The sequence below is a fragment of the Lepus europaeus genome, chromosome 2 (assembly GCF_033115175.1).
Source record: "Lepus europaeus isolate LE1 chromosome 2, mLepTim1.pri, whole genome shotgun sequence".
NCBI classification, from domain to species: domain Eukaryota; kingdom Metazoa; phylum Chordata; class Mammalia; order Lagomorpha; family Leporidae; genus Lepus; species Lepus europaeus.
This window is the reverse complement of record NC_084828.1, coordinates 77381650-77408983: the sequence shown is the minus strand read 5'-3', so window position 1 is coordinate 77408983 and position 27334 is coordinate 77381650. Positions and strand designations below refer to the sequence as shown.

General features: G+C 38.2%; 1 protein-coding gene across 4 annotated transcripts in view; it reads right to left on the bottom strand.

Annotated features, from left to right (window-relative positions):
- The window catches only part of STXBP5L (syntaxin binding protein 5L), a 443316-nt gene that overhangs the window by 372569 nt on the left and 43413 nt on the right, over positions 1 to 27334 (bottom strand). For 3 of the 4 annotated variants that reach the window (XM_062208715.1, XM_062208727.1, XM_062208721.1), the window contains exon 3: positions 6306 to 6403. The exons of the other annotated variant lie outside the window; for it this stretch is intronic. In XM_062208715.1, the coding sequence (XP_062064699.1) occupies positions 6306 to 6403 (98 nt within the window). The remainder of the gene's footprint in view (positions 1 to 6305; positions 6404 to 27334) is intronic. 4 annotated transcript variants of the gene reach the window in all.

Sequence of the window (27334 nt, the reverse complement as noted above, 5' to 3'; positions counted from 1 at the left end):
TGGAGACTGAACCACATGCTTCTGAACAGTGGGTCATAGAAGAAATCAAAAAAGAAATCACCAAACTGTTAAGGAACAGTTTTTTTCATACTATTCATCAAACTCTCTACTTAATATAGAGTAAATCCTCTGTGTATAAAGTTAATTGAGGGGTCAGCACTGTGGCATAGCAGGTAAGGCTAAAAATCTAAAAATTGAATGTGATCCCTATTGAAATTCTAATCACATGGAATGAGTATTTGATTTCATCATTATAATGCTATTTATGATGCCCTTTTCTCATATCAAAATGCCTGGATTAGAGTTTTGGCTCTGTTCCAAATTCCAGCCTTCTGCTAATGCACACCACAGGAGATATCAAGTGATTGATCAAGTAATTGGGTCACAGCCATCCACATAGGAGACTCAGATTGAGATTCTGCTCTCCAATTCAGCCTGGCCCAATCTGTTGTAGGCTGTTGAGAAGTAAACAAGCAGATGGGAGACCTCTTTCCTTTTCTCTTCCACCCCTAATCTTCTCTATAAATCAAATTAAAAATAGATTTCGATGACTGTTTTTGCCAAAATGCAAAGACTGATCCTAAAATTCACATGAGATTAAAATAGATCTGAAATAGCAAAAATCTGAAGGGGTTGGCGCTGTGGCATAGCAGGTAAAGCCACTGCCTGCAGTGCCAACATCCCATGTGGGTGCCAGTTCGAGTTCCGGCTGCTCCACTTCTGATCTAGCTCTCTGCTTTAGCCTGGGAAAGCAGTGGAAGATGGTCCAAGTCCTTGGGCCTCTGCACCCACATAGGAGACCCAGAGGAAGCTCCTGGCTCCTGCATTTGGATCAGTGTAGCTCTGGCCATTGTGGCCAACTGGGGAGATAACCAGCAGATAGAAGATCGATCTCTCTCTCTCTCTCTCTCTCTCTCTCTCTCTGCCTCTCCTTCTCTCCCTGTGTAACTCTGACTTTCAAATAAATAAATATTTAAAAACAAATTCTCTATTTTAAAAAAATCTGGAAAAAAAAGAACAAAGTTGGGGAACTCACATTTCCTGGTTTCAAAAGTGCAAAGCTATGGTAATAAAAACACTGTAACAAAACCCATGTAATATCTGACAAACCCACATCCAGCATCATATTGAATCAGGAAAAACTGGAAGCATTTCTCTTAAGATCCAGAACCAAACATGGATTCCAACTCTCGGCATTGATATTCAATACAGTCCTGGAAGTTTTAGCCAGAGTCATTAGGCAAGAAAAAGAAATCAAAGGGGTACAAAATTGGAAACAAGGAAGTCAAGTTAATCCTCTTTGCAGATGACATGATTCCATATATTGTGAAACCAAAAGACCCCACTAAGAGACTATTGGAACTCCTAAAAGTTTGGTAAAGTTTCAGAATATAAAAATTAACAAACAAAAGCCAATAACCTTTGTATACACAGGCAATGCTATGACTGAAAAAGAACTTCTAAGATCAGTCTCATTCACAATAGCTACAAAAAAAAATAAAGATCTTGGAATAAATTTAACTAAGGATGTAAAAAGATATCTATAATGAAAACTTCAAAATATTAAAAAATTAAAGACACAAAAAATTCTCATTGATTGGAAGAATATCATCAAAATGTCTATACTACCAAAAGCAATTTACAGATTCAATGCAACCCCATTGAAAATATCAATGACATTCTTGTCATATCTAGAAGAAAATGATGCTAAAATTCATATTGAAACACAAGAAACCCTGAATAGTTAAGCTAGTCTTAAACAACAAAAACACACTTTAGGCATCACAATACCAGACCTTACACTTATGATCAAAACAGCCTGGTACTGGCACAAAAATAGATATGCAGATCAATGGAAGAGAATGGAAACTCCGGAAATCAATCCTCACATCTATAACCAACTAATCTTTAACAAAGGAGGTAAAATCAATCCTTGGAGAAAAGGCAGTCTCTTCAAAAAAATGGTGTTGGGAAAAATTGGGTCTTCATTTGCAGAAGTCTGAAACAAGAACCTTATCTTATACCTTATATAAAAATCAACTCAAAATGGATCGAGGATCATTTACATATCATCAAATTACTAGAGGAGAACATTGGGGAAACTCTAAAAAGACACTGGCATAGGCAAAGACTTCCTGGAAAGACCACAAAAGCACACACAATCAAAGCCAAAATGGACAAATGTGGTTACAACAAGTTGAGAAGCTACTGCACTGCAAAAGAAACACTCAACAACATGAAGAGGTAACCAACAGAATGAGAGAAAATATTTACAAACTATTTCAACTGATAAAGAGTTAATATCTAGAATCTCCAAAGATCTCAAGAAACTTAACAAAACATACAATCCACTGAAGAAATGGGCTAAGGACTTGAACAGGCATTTTTCAAAAGAGGAAATTCAAATAGCCAACAGACACGTGAAAAAATGCTCAGGATCCCTAGCCACCAAAACCACAGTAAGGTGTCACTTCACCACAGTTAGAATGGCTCTCATATAGAAATCAACAAACAAATCCTGGCTAGGATGTGAGCAAAAAGGTACCCTACCCCATTGTTGATGGGAATGCAAGCTAGTACATTGTGGAAGACAGTACAGAGATTCCTCAAAAATATGAAAATAGATATAGAATATGACCCACCAATCCCATTCCAGGGAATTTATCCAAAAGAAATGAAATCAGCATAGGAAAGAGTGATCTGTACCCCTACTGTTCATACATTCTTCCATGTACTATTTTCCACCTGTGCAAGCTGATCCCAACCCCAGAGCCTTGCCCAAGCTGCTCCCTTTGTTGGAATGCACTTTCCCAGGCTCCTGAATTAATTGGGCTCATTCTTAATCTTGAGGGATCAGCTAAAATGTCACTTCTTTAAAAAGGCATCACCTTCAACAACCTGTCTTTCTCATCCCTCTATTTCCTTCATAGCACTTTGCACACTCTATAATTATTTATTGGGGCTTGCCCCTGGGTGCAGTAGGTAAGTCACAGCCTGCAGTGCTAGCATCCCATATAGGCACCAGTTCCAGTCTGGTTGCTCCACATCTGATCCAGCTCTCTGCTATTGGCCTGGGAAAGCAGCAGATGCTGAACCAAGTCCCTGGGCCCCTGCATGTACTGGGAGACCCAAAGAAGCTCCTGGCTCCTGGCTTCCCTTGGTCGTTGTGATTTTTTGGGGAGGGAACCAGCAGATGGAAGATCTCTATCTCTCTCTCCCTCTCTCTAACTCTGCCTTTCAAATAAATATTTAAAAAAAAAAGAGCAGAACAACTAAAAGACACAATTACGATATGCCTTACCAATTATACTCCTGGGCATTTATACCAAAGAAATAAAAACTTAAGCTCACACAAAAAATATATTCAGATGCTCATAACTGCTTTAGTAATAACAGCCAAAAACTAGACACAATCCAAATGCCTTTCAAGATGAATGGTTAATCTGCGATATACCTATACCATGAAATATTACTCAAAAATAAAAAGGAATAATGTATTGACATACAGTCATTTTCCTGAGTCTACGGGTTCCACATTCAAGGGTTCAACCACCTATAGGTAAAAAATATTTGAAAACATATTGCCAAATGATAGGTAACATTCTATTCATATAAAATCATTGAAGTGACAATAAGATTTAAATAGCAAAAAAATTAATGGTTGTTAGGGGTGAAAAATGGGAGAATGGGAGTTGTAGGGACAGTTTGTGGCTATAAATGGGAAAGATAATGAATATTTTTGGCTGGGGCCTGTGTTGTGGCATAGGGGATAAAACCACCACCTGCAGCACTACTTTGTGTCCTGGTTGCTCCACATGTGATCTAGTTCCCTGCTAAAGTGCCTGGGAAAGCAGCGGAGGATGGCCTAGGTCCTTGGGCCTCTGCATTCATGTGGGAGACCCGGAAGAAGCTCCTGGCTTCTGGCTCAGCTCCAGCATGTAAGCCATTTGGGGAGTGAACTAGTAGATGGAAGACTCTCTCTGTGTATTGTCTCTACCTCTCTCTCTGTCTTTCAAACAAATAAACATTTTTTAAAAAAGAATATTTTTGGTGATGGAAATGTGATTTCATAAGATATAGCTGGAAGACATTGGCTGATAAGTCACATGGAATTTCTATGTATCTGTTGTAGTATACATGTAAATCTGCAATTATCTCAAAATAAAAAGTTTAATTCAAGAAATCTAGATGCCACTGAAGCTGACTTGAGAGATTTATAGTACTAAAGGCACATATTACAAAAAAGAAAGTTCTCAAATTATTTTGTCTGCACCATAAGAAACTAAATGATCAAACAAAAATTCAAAATCACAGTAAGCAAAAGGGAAAAAATTATCACAGCAGAAAACAGTGAAATAGAATATATGAAAATAATATAAAGGCAATGAATCCAAAAGTTGATTTTTCTGAAAATCAATGCAATTGATATACTTTTAGTAAGATTGATCAGGAAAAAAAGAGAAAAGATAAATTACTTCGCTGTAGTATACAGTAAGTAGAAAAAAAAAACCTCCCTTTCAGACCAAAGGGAAAGAAAGTTTTAAAGTGAGAATATAATTTTCCTCATGGGCATTGTCTACCGTAGAAAAACTACTACAGATCATGCCTGTGACTATAGACTTGTAGTTCAGGCCACCGAAGATTAGAGATGGGACACGGGCACTCCCTTGACTTGCATCCTCTGGTCAGCTTTAACACAAACCAGGAGGAAAAGAAAGCTAGGCATCAGAAGCAATGGGTGGCAGGCCTATTAATGGCTGATCTGTACAGTGATCTGCCCTCAAGGAGACCCAACAGGCCAGTCCACTGCAGTGGCTTTCAATGTGGTAAGCCTGGGCTTCAGCAGAAGTCAGCTTGTGAAGAGCCCTGGCAGCTCTGCCAAGAGTTGGATCACTGGAAATGGACCTGCCCTGGAATCGAAGGATGCCCAGGTCAGAGCCACAGATCTTATTGGCTCCAAGCTGAAAAGCCCTTCACTCAGCCCAACTTCCAAAGTGACCCCTGCAGCTGAGGGGATGGTCAAGTAGGGTCAGCAACATTGCAGGCAGAACTGTACATTTCTTGTTAGAGATGCCCCCTGCCTTTACCTGGCCAGCTCTCCTCCCAGGCCAGCCAAGTAATGAAAGTCAACAGAGTGCCTTCCCCTAGGAGGTTCACACCTCCCTTAGGATATATCCCATGTGAAGAGATAGATAGGTCTGGGCCTCTTAACTTACAAGGCCTAAAGCCCAACAGATTATTATCAAGCCCCTTCTATCAGGTTCTATTTGCCTCTCAATCAGAAAAATTACTTGTAGCTTAGACAGCACCTTTCTTAGCTCCTCTAATGATGACTCTGTCCTTTGTTCTGGACCCTGTCTGGTCCACTTGGGCCTCATTCCTTTGTAATCATGACCTCTACTCTACCACCAATGGCTCTACTCCCAACCTGTGTGTACTGATGGTCCTCTTCCCCACTTAATGCTGTATAATTGTTCAGACCTGGTTAAGGCCACTCTTGGGATCATTGGTTACTATCCTCAACCTGTCTTTTATGACCTTGTCTAAATATGATCGGAGTCGGGGAACTTGGAGGGCTTCCATGGCCTTGGCAACTCATGACCACAGCCTAGGGTGGTTACTGGCGCCATAAACTAGAGTGTCAGTTTGTTGGGTCAACAACAGGAGCCACTGTGCACTTGCTCCTGATGTGGGATCTCTGTCCTTAATGTACTGTACGTTTTGATTTGATGCTATAACTAGTACTCAAACAGTATGTTTCACTTTGTGTTTCTATGTGGGTGCAAACTGTTGAAGTATTTATACTGAATTGATCTTCTGTGTATAAATAGAATTGAAAATGAATCTTGATGTGAATGGAAAGGGAGAGGGGGCGGGAGAGGGGAGGGTTGCGGGTGGGAGGGAAATTATGGGAAGGGGAAGCCATTGTAATCCATAAGCTGTATACTGGAAATTTATATTCATTAAATAAAAGTTAAAAAAACAAAAAAAAAAACAAAAAAAAGAAAAGATAAATTACTAATAAATTAAATAAATTATATAAATAAATTAAATTCGAATTATATAATTATATTAAATTATATGTTAAATTATATAAATTACATATAAAGAAATTAAATAAAGGGTACTTTCTTTAATTGCTACTGTCCTCAAATGTACTGAAATATGCCAATACATTTCACAACGTGGATTTTCACAATAGTTTCAAAAAACAAATTTAATTGCTCATGTTTTACTCACCTGAATGTTGAAAGAAATGTAATCACTATTAATATAGTGAGTAACGAACCAAAAATTAAGGATACATTCGTATAGCACCTGTTCCTGTTCCAATAGCCAAGATTTTCTGAACTGGATCAAAGGCTAATGCTGTGGGCTGATAAGGAAAACCATGTCGAACTGTCTGAAAGAGAGAAACAGTAAAAACAACCAACAGTAAAATAAAAAATAAAATCACTGCAACATACCATTGTATACCCAAATGACTAAAATTATTTTTAAAAGGAAAAAAGAGCAACCACCAAATTTTTATAAGATATAGAACAACCTAAACTCTCATATATTGTTGGCAAAATTGCAAAATAGAATTGCTAAATTATACAACCATTTTGGAAAAATATCTTGGAGTTTCTTGTCAAAATATATACCTGTCCAATGACCCAGCAATTCTATTCCTATGTATGCACCTAGTAAAACTGTCCACTAAACAATTTATGTAAGTATTCCCCTAGCACCTTTATTTCACAGTTGTAAAATGCTGGAAACAGCCCAGCAGTCCATCAACAGGAAAATGGAAAATCTATAGTAAAATCATATAATACTAGCCAATAATTAAGTATACAAACTACTTACATATGCAACATGGATGGTTCTCAAAAACATTATGCTAAGTAAAAGAAGCCATTTACCAAAGTACTTATAAAGTATGATCACATTTATATTAAGTTACAAGTAAGCAAAACTAATCTATGGTAAAAAATAGAATAGTGATTGCCTTGAGGACTGACTGTGAAGGTTATGAGGAACATTATAATTGACAGTGGTTTTGATCACACAAGTGCATACATTAGTCAAAATATCAAACAGTACAGTAAAATTTGTGATTTCTCTTTAGGTAAATTGTACCTCAAAAAAGTGAGGAAACAAGTAGTACAAACAAGCAGTGAAGTCTAATTAACATTATGCATTTTGAAGTGTTGAGGGGTAAAAAGTACTGACATATGCTACATGGAAACACATTAAGAATAATAAAGATAAGTGGGTAGATGAATGGATAGAAATAAGGGGGAACTTTAAAAAATTCATGGAAAAATAGAATTAAAATATAATATAGGAGTAGGCATTTGGCCTACTGGTTAAGACATCTAAGTTCCATATCAGAGAACCAGGTTTGATTTTTGGGTCCAGCTCCTAACTGCAGTGCCCTAAAACAGACCCTGGGAGGCAGCGCTGACAGCTTAAGTAATTGGATTCCTACCATTCATATGGGAAACCTGGATTATGTTCCCAGATACTAGCTCCAGCCTTAGTTGTTGTGGCCATTTGAGGAATGAACCAGCAGGCAGGAGCTCTATCTTTTCCCTCTGTATCTCTCAAATAAGTAAATTTATAAACAAATAACACAAATTTTCTGTGACTTTTCTGAAGACCTCTCATATGTAATATAGAAAATATAGCAAAATAACTGTCGAATCTAGGTGGTGAGAATATACATTGAGTGCTCACAATATGATTCTTTTAACTTTTCTATATGTTTGAAAGCTTTTATAAATAATGCAATGGAAACAGAGAAAAATATAAAGAGCTCATAATTTTTTGTAAAAAAAAAAATGTGAAAGGCTAGACAACATTAGACAGAAATCAATTTCAACAGGGAGTATACCGTAACTTTTCATAGAAAGAGAAGACCCAAGTAGGTCAGGAAAAAAAATATTTACTCCCCATGTCGGATCTCTGTCCTTAATGTGTTGTACTATGTGAAATAATGCTATAACTAGTACTCAAACAGTACTTTACACTTTGTGTTTCTCTGTGGGTGCAAACTGTTGAAATCTTTACTTAGTATATACTAAATTGATCTTCTGTATATAATGATAATTGAAAATGAATCTTGATGAAGAATGGGATGGGAGAGGGAGTGGGAGATGGGATGGTTGCGGGTGGGAGGGTGGTTATGGGAGGAAAAAGCCGCTATAATCCAAACGTTGTACTTTGGAAATTTATATTTATTAAATAAAAGTTAAAAAATAAAATAAAAATTGTTGGCAGCAAAAAAAAAAAAAAACACATGTTGCAACAAAAACAAAAGAAAAAAGAAAAAAAATTTCCATATCTAGTTCAACCAGGTTTTAGAAGTCTACTGCATTTTAAGTTTTCAAAAACAAAAAGATAAACTACAACAAATAGTTCCTCTAAAACTCATTCCACTGAGAATGCACTAGAACAAGTTCATTGCATAACTGCATAACTTCCTCTTTTTTTTTTTTTTTAGATTTATTTACTTAAAAGGTAGAGAGAGAGATGGGGAGAGATACAGAAAAAAAGATCTTCCATCTGTTGGGTTATTCCCCAAATGGCTGCAACAACCTGGACTGGCCCAAGCCAATCAGGAAGCCAGAACTCCATAGAGATCTCCCACAGAGGTGACAGGGCACAAGCACCCAAGTTTATAGTGCATTCCCAGTTGCATTAGCAGTGAGCTAGACCAGAAGCTGAGCAGCCAGGACTTAACAGCATCTCATTTCAGAGTGCCAGTTCATCATCAGAGGCAGGTTAACTACTACACCATAATGCTGACTCCCCCCTACCCCCTCCAACCATGTTCTTCAAAGCATATATAAACATATATGCATATGCATATTACATATGTACATACAGATATTTAATTATTTCTACTCAACAATACACACAGAAATACTTCCATAAAGTTGTGTGTAGACATAAACCTATCTAAACTTTCAACTTACTAAAAGTCTGCACAGCTTATTATAGTATAAATAAATCATGATGTTCTTAACCAACTAACTACTATTTTTCTAACTCTTAACTGAATCAGTATTGGGAAAGACAGTGTTATAACTTTTCTTTTTGCTTATTCATTTTAGAGTCATTGATAAAGAGACAGAGCTCCCATCTACTGGCTCACTTTCCAAACGTTCTCAGTGGACTAAGACCAGGGCCAGAACCAGAAGCTGGAGTCTCGATCTAGGTCTCACATGTCAGTGACAAGGATCCAACTACTTGAGCCACCACATGCTACCTCCCAGGGTCTGCATCAGCATTGAGAACTAAATCCAAGCACTCCAATATAATATAAAGGTGTTTTAACCCATATATAAACTGCTATACCAAATGCCTGTCCCACACACAGTCTTCTGGATCCCTACTTGGCCACATATGAATCCAGATGGGCCTTAAACACTTCCTTTCTAAGATATAAATAAAGAGCCCAAATTGCTTGTGCTGGATTCATTGCCTTGTGTGGGAATATCGTTCTCCATTGCAAGTCCAATCACTGTTCCTTGTTCAGCTTAAGCATGTGGACAACCCCATTGTTCTAATCACCACCAAAAGGGAAGGGAACAGGTTCATCTACTGTGGCACAGGAGTGTCCATGGTCAAATGCCCTGAATCAGCTGGCAAGAGAGACCTGCTTGCCAAAGGGAAACAACACAGGTTATTAAAGCTGATCTTGCTTTGTCTTTTTTTTAAAGTAAATGGTTGCTACATTCAGTAACTGATTGTTTTGTTTTCCTTGGCAACTCTGATTCAGGGGGTAGAGTATTTGGACTTATACTACTGGTGACTGGCATAGTGATGATCTTTCTGTCTCTCAAATAGTGGGCATGCTCCCAGAGGCTGGTAACCAACGTAAGATGTTCCCTTTTTTTGGGATTGATAAAAAGTGCATGGTGTTCTGCTTAACAGTTAGTAGAAATACTTATCCATAAGACCTCTTTTCTAGGCATGGTTTTTAACTGGGGTGTTTACCTCCTGATTCTGATATGCTGTCTTCGGATTTCATAATAAAATTGTCAAGAAGAAATCCAGGGACCAGCAATGTGGCGTAGCAGGTAATGCCTCTGTCTGCAGTGCCGGCATCCCATATGGATGCCGGTTCGAGTCCCGGCTGCTCCACTTCCCATCCAGCCCTCTGCTATGGCCTGGGAAAGCAGTAGAGGATGGCCCAAGTACTTGGGCCCCTGCACCCACATGGGAGACCCAGAGGAAGCTCCTGGCTCCAGATTGGTGATTGGCGCAGCTCCAGCCGTTGCATCCATATGGGGAGTGAACCAGTGGATGGAAGACACCTCCCTCCCTCCCTTCCTCTCTCTCACCTTCTCTCTGTGTAACTGTTTCAAATAAATAAGTAAATCTTAAAAAAAGAGATGCATATTCTGCTTGCAGAGCGATGTGGATTACAGATATCAGAATATAGTTCCTTTTCAAAAAATTGAAGAGATGAGGATACTTCTCAACTCATTCTACAAGGTTAATTATTACACTGATAGGGGCCAGTGCTGTGGCTTGGCAGGTAAAGTTGCCACCTGCAGTGCTAGCATCCCATATGGACACCAGTTTGAGTCCTAGCTGCACCACTTCTGATCCAGCTCTCTGCTATGAAATGGAAAAGCAGTGGAAGATGGCCCAAGTACCCTTGTGATCCCTGTAACCATGTGGGAGATCCAGACGAAGCTCCTGGCTCCTGGCTTCAAATCTGCCCAGTTCTGCCCATTGAAGCCATTTAGAGAGTGAACCAGTGGATGGCAGACCTCTCTCTCTTTCTCTCTCTCTCTCTCTCTCTCTGTTTTCAAATAAATAAAAATTTAAAAAATAAAAGTATTACCCTGTTACCAAAACAAGATCATGAGAAAGCTACATAACAATAAATCAAATATATAATGCATATAATGCCAAAATCCTTTGAAAATACTATCAAATATATTCTTGCCACATAACCTGCTATAATTTACATCAGAAATACAAGGTTTGTTTTAATATGCAAATATTAATCATTTAATACATTATATCAATAGATTAATGGAGAAAAAAACAATTCAGAAAAGCCAACATCCTGCCTCATTTTAAAAAGCACTCAACAAAAGGAATTACAGAGAACTTCTTAAATCTAACAAATGGGATGTACTAAAAACCAATAGATAACATTATTCCAAGTAGTGGAGAAAAAAGAATGCTTTCCTTCTAAGATTGGGAACTAGGTACATATGCTCATTCTCTCCATTTCTATTAAACATCAATGTAAGGTTCTATTCAAAAGAATTAGGCATGGTAAAACAAATGAGACATATACAGATTGGAAAGTATAAACCTAAGATTATTTACAGATGATATAATCTTGTGTATATATAATCTTAAGAAATAAAATAAAAATTACTAGAACAGAGGAGTTCAACAGGGCTGACAACTGCAAAATTAATGTACAAAAGTCCGTATGAGATCTGTGAAGGCTAGGGGAGCTCCTAATAATCAGTTACAGTATATATTCCTTCTGCTGTTGTTTATAATGAATAGTTTTTTACTCTCCAATGTTATGTTTCACATCACATTTGTTTAGTCACTCTTGGAATGAATCTCTTAGATCCAAATTTTGTTAGAATACCTGATAGTTGCTTATTACTTAACAACTATATGGAAAGTAATTTTTAATTTAGATGATCACTCATTGACTAAGGATATTATTTATTAAAAAGGCAACAGAATACGTTTTTATTTTAATGATCAAGCATTCTATCAATGCCAAGATAAGAAAAATTACTTTTCTCAGACTTATAAAAAGCTTGAGTTCATGTTTCAGATTCAACATGTTTTTCTAAATTTCTTGATCTGTCAAGAAGCAAAATCAGGACTAGAAATCCAGCGTCTTACCACTGATGTTATTGATTGCTTTTATGAGGATTTCAAATAAAAATGAAACTTTCCTAAAATTAAAAAGTCAATTATATTACATAAACCAGCAATGAACTATCCAAAAACAAAGTTAAGAAGCAATGCCAGGGCAAATGTTTAGCCTAAAAGTTAAGGCCCAGGTTGGGACACCAACAACTCATATGGGAGTACCAGAGAGTACTTCACTCACAATGCCAGCTTCCTGCTAACATGCACCTTCAGCAGGAGCAGGTGCTGATGGCTCAAGTGGATGGGTAGCTGTCACCTACGTGGGAGACCTGAATTGAGTTACCAGTTCCTGGCATCAGCCTGGCCCAGCCCTAGGTATCACATCCTTGTCAAATAATTTTTGACAAGCGTGCCAAGACAATTCAATAAATAAATAGTGCTTTAACAAGTTGTGCTGTGACAACTGGATATCCACATGCTAAAGAAGTTATATCCCTTACCTTCAGACAAAAATTCAAAATGGATCCTAAATCTAAATATAAGAGCCAAAACTATAACATTCTTGGAAAAAACACAGGCTTAAATCTTAGCATCAGGGCTAGGATTGTGGTGTAGTGGGTTAACTCACTGCCGGTGATATCAGCTGCTTCATATCCAACCTAGATCTCTGCTAATGGTCTGAAAAAGGAAAAGATGGTCCAAGTGTTCGAGCCCCTGCCACCTATACAGGAGACCAGAAAGAAAATTCTGGCTTTGTCCTGGCCATCCTGGACATCACAGCCATCTTGGGGAGTTATCAGCGAATGCTTCTCCCTCTCTTGGTAACACTGACTTTCAAACAACTAAATCTTTTAAAAAAATCTTAGTGTCTTTGGATTATGCAACAGCTTTTTATCTTAATTAAAAAATAAAAATCATAATATATATATATGTGTATAAACACACACACACACACATATATATATATATATATATATATATATATATTTGTGGTACACAAAAAGATGTGTGATATGTTACACTGTGATATTTTATTCTTGGATTTATATCCAAAAGCAGAATTTCTGGCCATATGGTAACTCTATATCATTTCACATTTTAAAGAAGTGCTAAAATATTTTCCAAAGAACCTTCATGATTTTACATTCACATGGGCAATATATTAGGGCTCCAATTTCACCACGCATTCATCAGTATGTTAATATGTCTTTTGTGTGACTTTATCCAACCTAGGGGTTTTCTTAAATATTATACCAAAAGCACAAGTAATAAGAAAAAAACAGACATATTAAAAAATTAATAATCTTTGTGCTGGGAGACCATAAAGACAGTGAAAGGACAATCCACAGAATAAAAAATAACACTTGAAAAGCCTCAAGATGGCGGATAGTGAGGACGTGCACCGATAGTCTGGGAAAATTTAGTTTAATAAAAGTGGAATTACTGTAGCCTCAGGAAAAGACTCAATAAAAAAACTGCAGAGGAAACGCTTCCGGATCTAGTGGATGTGACACAGAGGACCTACAGGGAGCCAACCGCGTGGAAGCCCAGCCGCAGAATCTCGCTGGCACGGGAACAGGAGGTAAGACAAAAACCTCAGAAACCCGAGACATTGGCGGGGAAAGGCAGAGGCCTGAGGCCCCACTGGGCAAAGATCACCAGGCTGACTGGAGGAGAGAAAAAAAAAAAAACAAGAATAAATCAGGGGAACCAGCGGGGACACTAGCCTCTCTCTCCGCTCTCCTAACAAAGCCCAGCAAAATAAAGAGCAGGCGCCATTTTACATATGTAAAGCGGCAACCGCAGGTAGCCATGCAGTAACTTGACTGTGGTCCGGAGAAATAACAGAAGGTTAGAATCTAGTGAAAACAGGTGAAGATGACTATCTGCGACTGTGAAAATCCGAGGGGAGGCCAGCAAACTCACGGAGTACACAAACTCAGTAACCTTGAGACTGTGGGGAAACTTGAGAACACATTGAGGGCTGCATAAACTCTTTGTATGGTCCCAGGGGTAAATCAAACGAATACTCACAGAGGCCAGGTTTCAACTACCCTCAATTCCACTCAGCTGTGCGGAATTACTTCCCAACTGAGTCAAAAAAAAACAAAAACAAAAAAAAAAGAGATTGAGCAAGGAGCAAGGGAGAGAACAATCTGGGTGAGTCACTTTTTGCACAGCCTTAAACCTGAAGAATCAAGCAGAGCTCTCTGGCTACACCCATCACAGCCTCTAAGGATCCATCAAAGCAGACAGCTCACTTAGAGGCATAGTATAACGAGAAAAAAACACCACAGCACAAAACAAACAAAAAAAACATAAATTATCTCCAACATGCCAAACAACAAACGTAGAAGCCGAGGTAACAAGAGCAAGGAAGACACTATGATGCCTCCAAATGAACAAGACACCCCAATGCAAGATTATGAAGATGAAGAGATAGAGGAAATGGAAGAAGCGGATCTCAAAAAATTGATAAGAACATTAAGAAGTTCTCAAAAACAAATTCTTAAACTAGGAAATCCTTAATGGACAAGATAGTAAATCTGTCGCGCTAAAATGAAACATTGAGGAATTAAAATGAAATGAAACAACTAGTAGAACATGAAACTGTGATAGTGACAAGAAACCATAATGAAATGAAGAATTCAATAGATCAAATGACAAACACATTAGAGAGCCTTAAAAACAGAATGGGTGAAGTAGAAGAGAGAATATTGGACTTAGAAGACAGAGAACAGGAAAGGAAACAGTCAAATCAAAGAAAAGAAGAAGAAATCAGAAATCTAAAAAACAGGCCGGCGCCGTGGCTCAGCAGGCTAATCCTCCGCCTTGCGGCACCGGCACACCGGGTTCTACTCCCGGTCGGGGCACCGATCCTATCCCGGTTGCCCCTCTTCCAGGCCGGCTCTCTGCTGTGGCCAGGGAGTGCAGTGGGTTCTCTCTGTCTCTCACTGTCCACTCTGAGTGTCAAAAATAAAAAAAAAATAAAAAAAAAAAGAAATCTAAAAAACACTGTCAGGAATCTACAGGATACTATTAAAAGACCCAACATTCGGGTTCTAGGAGTTCCTGAAGGCATGGAGAGGGAGAAAGGATTAGAAGGCCTTTTTAGTGAGATACTAGCAGAAAACTTCCCGGGTTTGGAGAAGGACAGAGACATCCTAGTAAAGGAAGCTCATAGAACCCCTAATAAACATGACCAAAAGAGATCCTCACCACGACACATCGTTATCAAAATCACCACAGTGAAACACAAAGAGAAGATCCTAAAATGTGCAAGAGAGAAACGCCAGATTACTCTCAGAGGATCTCCAATTAGACTCACAGCTGACTTCTCATCACAAACCCTACAAGCTAGGAGAGAATGGCGAGACATAGCCCAGGTACTAAGAGAGAAAAACTGCCAGCCCAGAATATTATATCCTGCAAAGCTCTCCTTTGTGAATGAAGGTGAAAGAAAGACCTTTCACAGCAAACAGAAATTGAAAGAATTTGTCGCCACTCGTCCAGCCCTGCAAAAGATGCTTAAAGATGTGTTACATACAGAAACACAGAAACACGGTCACCAATATGAAATAAGATAAAGGAAGGAAACCTCATAGCAAAAGATCACAGGAGTCTCAAACCATATATTAGAAAAAATCTTTGGCAAATGGCAGGGCAAAGTTACTCCTTCTCAATAGTCACATTGAATGTTAATGGCTTGAACTGTCCAGTTAAAAGACACCGATTGGCTGACTGGGTTAAGGAACAAAACCCATCTTTTTGCTGCTTACAAGAAACTCATCTTTCCAACAATGATCCATACAGACTGAAAGTGAAAGGCTGGAAAAAAATATACCATGCCAACAGTAATGAAAAAAGAGCAGGCGTAGCCATCTTAATATCGGACAACATAAACTTTACCACAAAAACTGTTAGGAGAGACAAAGAGGGGCACTATATAATGATTAAGGGATCCATTCAACAGGAAGATAAACAATTATCAATGTATATGCACCTAATCAAAGGGCACCAGCTTATTTAAAAGACTTGTTAAGGGGCTTAAAGGGAGACTTAGACCCTAAAACAATAGTACTGGGGGACTTCAATACTCCACTCTCAGAGATAGACAGATCAACAGGACAGAAGATCAACAAGGAGACAGAAGATTTCAATGACACTATAGCCCAAATGGATCTAACAGATATCTACAGAACATTTCATCCTACATCTAAGGACTTTACATTCTTCTCAGCAGTACATGGAACCTTCTCTAGGATTGACCACATACTAGGCCATAAAGCAAGTCTCAGCTAATTCAAAAGAATTAGAATCATACCATGCAGCTTCTCAGACCACAAAGGAATGAAGCTGGAAATTAGCAACTCGGGAATCCCTAGAGCATGTGCAAACACATGGAGATTGAACAACATGCTCCTGAATGAACAATGGGTCAAAGAAGAAATTAAAAGAGAATTAAAAAATTTTCTGAAAGTAAATGAGGATAACAGCACAACATACCAAAACCTATGGGATTCAACAAAAGCAGTGTTAAGAGGAAAGTTTATATCAATAGGTGCCTACATCAAGAAATTGGAAAGGCACCAAATAGATGAGCTTTCAAGTCATCTCAAGGATCTAGAAAATCTGCAGCAAACCAAACCCAAACCCAGTAGGAGAAGAGAAATAATAAAAATCAAAGAAGAAATCAACAGGATTGAATCCAAAAAAACATTACAAAAAATCAGTCAAACAAAGAGCTGGTTTTTTGAAAAAGTAAACAAAATTGACACCCCATTGGCCCAACTAACTAAAAAAAGAAGAGAAAAGACCCAAATCAATAGGATCAGAGATGAAAATGGAAACGTAACAATTGACACCACAGAAATAAAAAGAATCATCAGAAAAATACTACAAGGACTTGTATGCCAGCAAACAGGGAAATCTATCAGAAATGGACAGATTCTTGGACACATACAACCTACCTAAATTGAGCCAGGAAGACATAGAAAACCTAAACAGACCCATAACTGACACTGAAATTGAAACAGTAATAAAGGCCCTCCCAACAAAGAAAAGCCCAGGACCAGATGGATTCACTGCTGAGTTCTACCAGACATTTAGAGAAGAACTAACTCCAATTCTTCTCAAACTATTCAAAACAATTGAAAAAGAGGGAATCCTCCCAAATTCTTTCTATGAAGCCAGCATCACCTTAATTCCTAAGCCGGAAAAAGATGCAGCATTGAAAGAGAGTTACAGACCAATATCCCTGATGAACATAGATGCAAAAATACTCAATAAAATTCTAGCCAATAGAATGCCAACAACACATCAGAAAGATCATCCACTCAGACCAAGTGGGATTTATCCCTGGTATACAGGGATGGTTCAAGGTTCGCAAAACAATCAATGTAATACACTACATTAACAGACTGCAGAAGAAAAACCATATGATTCTCTCAATAGATGCAGAGAAAGCATTTGATAAAATACAACACCCTTTCATGATGAAAACTCTAAGCAAACTGGGTATGGAAGGAACATTCCTCAATACAATCAAAGCAATATATGAAAAACCCACGGCCAACATCCTATTGAATGGGGAAAAGTTGGAAGCATTTCCACTGAAATCTGGTACCAGACAGGGATGCCCACTCTCACCACTGCTATTCAATATAGTTCTGGAAGTTTTAGCCAGAGCTATTAGGCAAGAAAAAGAAATTAAAGGGATACAAATTGGGAAGGAAGAACTCAAACTATCCCTCTTTGCAGATGATATGATTCTTTATTTAGGGGACCCAAAGAACTCTACTAAGAGACTACTGCAACACATCGAAGAGTTTGGCAAAGTAGCAGGATATAAAATCAATGCACAGGGCTGGCGACACGGCTCAATAGGCTAATCCTCCGCCTAGCGGCGCCGGCACACCAGGTTCTAGTCCCGGTCGGGGCACCAGATTCTGTCCCGGTTGCCCCTCTTCCAGGCCAGGTCTCTGCTGTGGCCAGGGAGTGCAGTGAAGGATAGCACAAGTCTTTTGGCCCTGCACCCCATGGGAGACCAGGAGAAGCACCTGGCTCCTGCCAGCGGATCTGCGCGGTGCGCTGTCCACGGTGGCCATTGGAGCTTGAACCAACAGCAAAAAGGAAGACCTTTCTCTCTGTCTCTCTCTCACTATCCACTCTGCCTCTCAAAAAAAAAAATCAATGCACAAAAAGCAACAGCCTTTGTATACACAGGCAATGCCACGGCTGAGGAAAAATTCTAAGATCAATCCCATTCACAATAGCTACAAAAACAATCAAATACCTTGGAATAAACTTAACCAAGGACGTTAAAGATCTCTACGATGAAAACTGCAAAACCTTAAAGAAAGAAATAGAAGAGGATACCAAAAATTGGAGAAATCTTCCATGCTCATGGATTGGAAGAATCAACATCATCAAAATGTCTATTCTCCCAAAGCAATTTATACATTCATGCAATACCAATCAAGATACCGAAGACATTCTTCTCATATCTGGAAAAATGATGCTGGAATTCATATGGAGACACAGAAGACCCCGAATAGCCAAATCAATCTTGTACAACAAAAACAAAGCCGGTGGCATCACAATACCAGATTTCAGGGCGTACTACAGGGCAGTTGTTATCAAAACAGCATGGTACTGGTACAGAAACAGATGGATAGACCAATGGAACAGAATAGAAACACCAGACATCAATCCAAACATCTACAGCCAACTTATATTTGACCAAAGATCCAAATCTAATCCCTGGAGTAAGGACAGCCTATTCAATAAATGGTGCTTGGAAAATTGGATTTCCACGTGCAGAAGCTTGAAGCAAAACCCCTACCATTCACCTTACACAAAAATTCACTCAACATGGATTAAAGATTTAAATCTATGACCCAAAACCATCAAATTATTAGAGAGCATTGGAGAAATGCTGCAAGATATAGGTACAGGCAAAGACTTCTTGGAAAACACCCCAGAAGTACAGGCAGTCAAAACCAAAATTAACATTTGGGATTGCATCAAATTGAGAAGTTTCTGTACTTCAAAAGAAACAGTCAGGAAAGTGAAGAGGCAACCGACAGAATGGGAAAAAATATTTAAAAACTATACTACAGATAAAGGGTTGATAACCAGAATCTACAAAGAAATCAAGAAAATCCACAACAACAAAACAAACAACCCACCTAAGAGATGGGCCAAGGACCTCAACAGACATTTTTCCAAAGAGGAAATCCAAATGGCCAACAGACACATGAAAAAATGTTCAAGATCACTAGCAATCAGGGAAATGCAAATCAAAACCACAATGAGGTTTCAGCTCACCCCAGTGAGAATGGCTCACATTAAGAAATCTACCAACAACAGATGCTGGAGAGGATGTGGGGGAAAAGGGACACTAACCCACTGTTGGTGGGAATGCAAACTGGTTAAGCCACTATGGAAGTCAGTCTGGAGATTCCTCAGAAACCTGAACATAACCCTACCATACAACCCAGCCATCCCACTCCTTGGAATTTACCCAAAGGAAATTAATTTGGCAAATAAAAAAGCCATCTGCACATTAATGTTTATTGCAGCTCAAGTCACAGTAGCTAAGACCTGGAACCAACCCAAATGCCCATCAACAGTAGACTGGATAAAGAAATTATGGGACATGTACTCCATAGAATACTATACAGCAGTAAGAAACAATGAAACCCAGTCATTTGCAACAAGATGGAGGAATCTGGAAAATATCATGCTGAGTGAATTAAGCTAGTCCCAAAGAGACAAATTTCATTTGTTTTCGCTGATCAGCGACAACTGAGCACCAAAGGGGAAACCTGTTGAAATGGACACTATAAGAAACAATGAACTGAGCAGCTCTTGTCCTGACTCTAGATGTGCAATGTAATACTTTATCCTTTTTAGTATTTGTTGTTGTTGTTGTTGTTGTTCTAGTACTAGTGGTTGAACTCTGTAATTAACACACAATTATTCTTAGGTGTTTAAATTTTAACTGAAAAGTGATCCCTGTTAAATAGAAGAGTGGAAAAAGAGAGGGAGGAGATGTACAATTGGGGACATGCACAATCAGACTTCCCCCAAATGATGGAGTTAGAAATGTACAGGGGATTCCAATACAATCCCATCAAGGTGGCATGTACCAATGCCATCTCACTAGTCCAAGTGATCAATTTCAGTTCACAACCGATGGCTCTGATAGGTCTAAGAATCAAAGGGATCACAAAGACGACAAGTGTCTGCTAATACTAACTGATAGAATCAAAAATGGGGAGAAAGATCCAACATGGGAAGTGGGATACACAGGAGACTCATAGAATGGCAGACGTCCTAAACAACACTCTGGCCTCAGAATCAGCCCTTAAGGCATTCAGACCTGGCTGAAGAGCCCATGAGAGTATTGTAGGCATGGAATGCCAAGATATCATGGAAAAAAAAAAAAGACCTAAATGAAAGATCTCTGTGAGTGAGATCCCAGTGTAAAGAACGGGGCCATCAAAGAAGGAGGTACCTTTTCTGAAGGGAGGAGAGATCTTCCACTTTGACTATGACCCTGTCAGAATAAGATCAGAGTTGGCAAACTCAAGAGGCTTCCATAGCCTTGGCAACTCATGAGCAGAGCCTAGGGTGATTACTGACGCCATAAACAAGAATGTCAATTTGTTAAGTCAGCAACAGGAGTCACTGTGCACTTATTCCTCATGTAGGATATCTGTCCTTAATGTGTTGTCTAATGTGAATTAATGCTATAACTAGTATTGAAACGGTATTTTACACTTTATGTTCTGTGTGGGTGCAAACTGATGAAATCTTTATTTAATATATATTAAATTGATCTTCAGTATATAAAGATAATTGAAAATGAATCTTGATGTGAATGGAATGGGAGAGGGAGCGGGAGATGGGAGGGGTGTGAGTGGGAGTGAAGTTATGGGGGGGGAGCCATTGTAATCCGTAAACTGTACTTTGGAAATTTATATTTACTAAATAAAAGTTAAAAAAATAATGAAATCATAAGATGTCAATTTTACCCATATGCATTAAACTTTTTCATACTCTGTATATTAGCTATGACAAACCAGAAAAACATGATATTTGTCTTCAGGGATCTGGCTTAATTCACTAAGCACAATCTTCTCCAGTTGTTATCTATTTGGGTGTGAAAGACAGGATTTCATTCATTTTTATGGCTGAGTAGTATTCCATCATGTGTATATTCCACATTTTCTTTATTAGTTAATGGGCATCTGGGTTGATTTCATATGTTTTCAGTTGTGAATTGAGCTGCTGTAAACATAGGGTTAAAGATAACTCTTTCTTATGCTGATTTAGACAGATATGAAGACAGGAGTTGGACCAGCCATCTGAGAACATGCAATAGAAGCCATATGTTGAGGATGGCAGGAAAACAAAATCAATAGATCTTGTTGGGTTCTCTTTTTTTAATTTTTATTTATTTTTTTGACAGGCAGAGTGGACAGTGAGAGAGAGACAGAGAGAAAGGTCTTCCTTTGCCATTGGTTCACCCTCCAATGGCCGCTGCAGCTGGTGCGCTGTGGCCGGCGCACTGCACTGATCCAAAGCCAGGAGCCAGGTGCTTCTCCTGGTCTCCCATGCAGGTGCAGGGCCCAAGCACTTGGGCCATCCTCCACTGCACTCCGGAGCCATAGCAGAGAGCCGGACAGAATCCGGCGCCCCGACCGGGACTAGAACCCAGTGTGCCAGCGCCGCAGGCAGAGGATTAGTCTATTGAGCCGCGGTGCCAGCCTGGGTTCTCAATATACAGCCATTAAATCAGTTCTGGGTCACTTATGCTTGGGTAGATTCACAAAGGGCAAATAAATTTCTATATCACTTAAGCTATGGTTGTTACTGTCTGTTACTTTATCCTAACTTGCATTCTAATGCAAACCCCAACCATTTATTCCCAAAAGTCAGTCAATATTATTGGGCTACCAGGTTGATTTATGAGGCTGCTCCCCAGCACTGATCATAGGCCTAAAAAATGAAAGAAATATACTACTTCATTCTATAGTACTCCAGCTTACCACCATATTCACGGTTCATGCATGCATGAATATTTATTATATTCAAATCATACTGACATGCCAAAGCTTTCATTTCTATATTTGAACACGGAACTCCTACAAGCATTGTACCTGGTTTTACCTCATAATATGAACATAACGATTGGATACTAACAGATATAGAATAAAATAACACCTATAAATAATAGGAGATAGAATATATTAACTATGTAATAATATCATTTTATGTTTTTCTAGGCAGGATATTTGCCTGTAAATAGTTATTTTTAAATAATAAATGCTTTCTTTGATGTTAGCTCACTGTCTGGTTTGGTCTACGAATATTACAATCTGGGTAAAAAAAGGGTGGGGTAGAATGAAGCATTTTTGGTGAATCTAGAAATCAGAAATGAACTATAAGCTTTAAAATTGGTAAAATAAACCATAAGTCTATATAATGTGATAAAATATAAGTGTAATTCTTTTATAGTAAGGGGCATCAACATATTTCTCCACTTCAGTAGGCAAAAACCAACTATCCCTGGAATAGTTCAGCAACTTTCAATAGTGGAAAAGTTCCCACTATTTCAATTCATATTTCCAGTAACAGTCAAACAATTTGAACCTAGAGATCTTTACAGACATAAGTATATATTTGCAGTTCTTCCCTAAACTGAGTCATATTGGGTCATTGAAAGTATTACTGAATAATTTCCTGCTCTCTTGGATGGAAGAAAAGACTAAGAGGACTAGGAAATACATTCAACACCATGGAGTGGCATAAAGGTGAAATAACAAGGTCCTATGAAAACCTATCATGGGGCCGGTGCTGTGGCATACCAGGTAAAGCCGCTGCCTGCAGTGGCAACATCCCATATGGGCGGCAGTTCAAGTCCCGGCTGTTCCATAACAAGCAGAAATTCAAAGAATTGGTCGCCTCTCATCTAGTCTTACAAAAGATGCTTAAGGATATGCTACACACAGAAACAGAAAAACAGCTATCATTATGAAAGAGTGCAGTAAAAGTACAAAGTAAATCCAAAGTAAATAATAGGAATATTTATGAAAAATTGACCAGGCCAAGTCATTACTTATCAATAGTCACCTTGGATGTAAATGGCCTCAACTCTCCAATTAAAACATACAGACTGGCTGAATGGATTTAAAATACAAAGCCCATCTATTTGCTGCCTACAAGAAATACATCTCACCAATGAAGATAAGCACAAACTCAAAGTCAAAGGATGGATAAAGCTATTCCATGCTAACAGAAACCAAAAGAGAGGGAGTAGCCATCCTTTTATCAGACAAAATACACTTTAACACAAAATTGTTAAAAGAGACAGAGAAGATAATATGTAATGACTAAGGGATTAGTTCAACAGGAAAATGTGACTTAAATATACACCCAATTACAGGGTGTCTGATTATTTAAAGAAATGTTAACAAATTTAAAGGGAGACATAGATATCAATACAATAACAACAGTGGACATCAATACCCCACTTTCAGGAATGGACAAATCAACCAGATAGAAAATCAGCAAGGAAACATAGTTAATCGATACTATAGACCAAATGGACCTAACAGATACCTACAGACTATTCATCCCACAGTTGCAGAATTTACATTCTTCTCACCGGTACATGGAACTTACTCTAGGATAGGCCACATGCTAGGCCATAAAACAAGTGTCAGCAAATTCAAAGAAATCCAAATCATACCATGCATATTTTCGGACCACAATGAAATGAAGCTGAGAAGTCACAACTCAAGAATCTCTAGAATATAAGCAAATACATGAAGACTGAACAACTATTCTTGAATGAACAGTGTGGCATAGAAGAAATCAAAAAAATTTCTGGAAACGAATAAAGATGACAACAGAACATGAAATTTTATGGGACACAGCAAAAGAAGTGCTAAAAGGGAAGCTTACAGCAATTGGTGCCTACATCAAGAAATTGGAAAGGCATCAAATTAATGAGCTATGTGTCTCAAGGATCTAGAAAAACAACAGCAAATCAAATCCAAAACTTTTAGTAGAAAATAAATAATAATTAGAGAAGAAAAACAAAATTGAAACAAAAAATACAAAAGATCAGCAAAACAAAGAGCTAGTTTTTTGGAAAAATAACAGAATTGCAACATCATTGGCTCAACTTATCAAAAACTAAGAGGGAGAAGACCCAAATCAATAAAGCAACAATGAAAATTGAAATGCAACAATATATACCACAGAACTAAAAAGAATCATCAGGAATTACTACAAAGAGCTATATGCCAACAAATCAGAAATGGACAAACCTAGAAGAAATGGATAGATTTCTGAACACATGCAATCTACCAAAACCTAGCCATGAAGACAAGATAAGTTAAACAGACCAATAACAAAGACAGAATCAGTATTAAAGATCTTCCCAACAAAGAAAAGCCCAGGACCAGATGGCTTCACTGTTGAATTCTGCCAGACATTTAAAGCACTAATTCCAATTCTTAAGCTATTCAAGCCGAAAGGGAAAGAATCCTCCAAAACTTTCTATGAAGCCTGCATCACCTTTACTCCAAAACCAAAAACAGAAACAGAGAAAGAGAACTTTAGACCAATTTTCCTGATGAACTAGATGCAAAAATCCTCAACAAAATACTAGCCAATCAAATCCAACAACACATTAGAAAGATCATTCACCTGGTACAAGTGGTATTTATCCCTGGAATGCAAGCATGGTTCAACATTTGAAAATCAACATGATATATCACATTAACAAACTGAAGAACAAAAACCATATGAGGGGCCAGCTCTGTGGCACAGTGGGTTAAAGTCCCAGCATCCCATATGGGTGCCAATTCAAGTCCCAGCTGCTCCACTTCCTATCCAGCTCTCTGCTATAGCCTGGGAAAGCAGAAGATGGCCAATGTGCTTGGGCCCCTGAACCCGTGTGGGAGACCCAGAAGCAGCTCCTGGTTCCTGGCTTCAGATAAATGCAGCTGTGGCCATTGTGGTCATTTGGGGAGTGAACCAGTGGAATGGAAGACCTCTCTTTCTCTCTCTGGCTCTACATTTCTCTGTAACTCTGTCTTTCAAATAAATAAAACAAGTTTTTAAAAATAAATTAAAAACCATATGATTATCTCAATAGATGCACAGAAAGCATTTAATAAAATACAACATCATTTCACGATGAGACTTTCATGCAAATTTGGCATAGAAGGAACATTCTTCAGCACAATCAATGCAATTTATCACAAACCCATGGCCAGCATCTTACTGAATGGGGAAAAGTTTGAAGCATTCCCACTAAGGTCCAGGAACCAGACAAGGATGCCCAGGCTCTCTACTGGTATTCAATATAGCCCTGGAAGCTTTAGCCAAACCATTAGGCAAGAAAAAGAAATCAAAGAGACACAAATTGGAAAGAGGGAAATCAAACTATCCCTATTTGCAGATGACATGGTTCTATAATAAGGGATCTAAAAGACTCCTCTAAGAGACTATTGGAATTTATAACAGAGTTTGGTAAAGTGGCAGGATATAAAATTAACACACAAAAATCAATGGCCTTTGTATAAACAGACAATGCAATGGCTGAGAAAGAACTTCTAAGATCAATCCCATTCACAATAGCTACAAAAAAATATTAAATATGTTGGAATAAATTTAACCAAGGATGTCAAAGATCTATATAACAAAAATTACAAAACACTAAAGAAGACACCAAAAAATGGAAAAATCTTCCATCTTCATGGATTGGAAAAATCAATATCAAAATGTCCATACTATCAAAAGCAATTTACAGATTCAATGCAATTTCAATAAAAATACCAATGATATTCTTCTCAGATATTAAAAAAAAAGATGCTTAAATTTTTATGCAAACACAGAAGACCCTGAATAGCTAAAGCAATCTTGTAGAACAAAAACAAAGCCAGAGGCATCACAATACTAGATTTCAAGACATACTACAGGGCAGTTATAATCAAAACAAGCTGGTACTGGCAAAGAAAGAAAAACAAGTAGGTAGACCAATGGAACAGAATAAGAACTTCAGAAATCAATCCATGACCTACAACCAACTTATCTTTGACAAAGAGCTAAAAATCAATCTCTGGAGCAAAGAGTCTCTTCAACAAACGGTATTGGGAAAAATTAGATCTTCATTTGTAGAAGTATGAAACAAGACCCTTATCTTACACCTTACACAAAAATCAACTCAAACTAAATCAAGGATTTAAATCTAAGACCCAATATTAGAGAACTTGGGGAAACTCTGCAATACATTGGCACAGGCAAACACTTCTTAGAAAAGACCTCAGAAGCACAGGTAATCAAAGTAAAACTTTACAAATGGAATTACATCAAAGTGAAAAACTTCTGCATTGCAAAAGAAAATATTTGAAAACTATGCAAATAAAGGGTTAATATCCAGAGTCTAAAAATAACTCAAGAAAATCAATAACAAAACAAACAATCCACTGAAGAAATGGGCAAAGAACTTGAAGAGGCATTTTTTTAAGTAAAGAAATTCAAATGGCCAACAGAAAATGAAAAAATGCTCAGGATCACTAGCCAACAGGGAAATGCAAATCAAAACTACAATGAGGTTTCACCTCACTCCAGTCAGAAGGGCTCCAAACAGAAATTAACAAACAACAAATGCTGGTGAAATGTGGGGAAAAGGCACCCTACTCCACTGAGGTGGGAAGGTAAACTGGTCCACCTACTGTGAAAGACAGTATGGTGGTACCTCAGAAATCTGAATATAGTCCTACCATATGTCCTGGCCATCCCACCCCTGAGAATTTATCCAAGCCAAAAGAAATAAGCATTTGAAAGAGTTATCTATTCCCCATGTTCACTGCGGATCAATTCATAATAGCTAAGATATGGAATCAATCCAGATGTCTGTCAACTGAAGATTCAGTAATTTATGAGATGTGTACACCTTGGAATACTACACAGCAGTTAAAAAATTAAATCCTGCATTTTGCAACAAAATGGGTGAAAATGGAAATCATCATACTTAGTGAAATAATCCAGTCCCAAAAAGACAAATATGTTCTCCCGGATCTGTGGTAATTATAGAGCACCTCAACGGCAATCTAGAAGTGAAATTCACATTTGAGATGTGTTGATTTTGACCAGCTGTTGTCTTGACTATTGAGGAACATTTTTTTCATACTACTTATTAAACTCTTTACTTAGTGTAGGGTTAATCTTATGTGTATAAAATTAATTGAAAATAGATCTTTTTAAAAAATAAGAATAGGGGGCGGAGCCAAGATGGCCGAAGAGTTAGGGCGCACAAAACAGTTCGGGAAAAGAAATTTTAACAAGGGTGGAGTTACTGTACCCTTAAGAAGAGACTCAGAGGAAAAAACTGCAAAGGAAACTCTTCCGGATCTAGTGGATGTGACATGGAGGACCTACGGGGAGAGCAAGG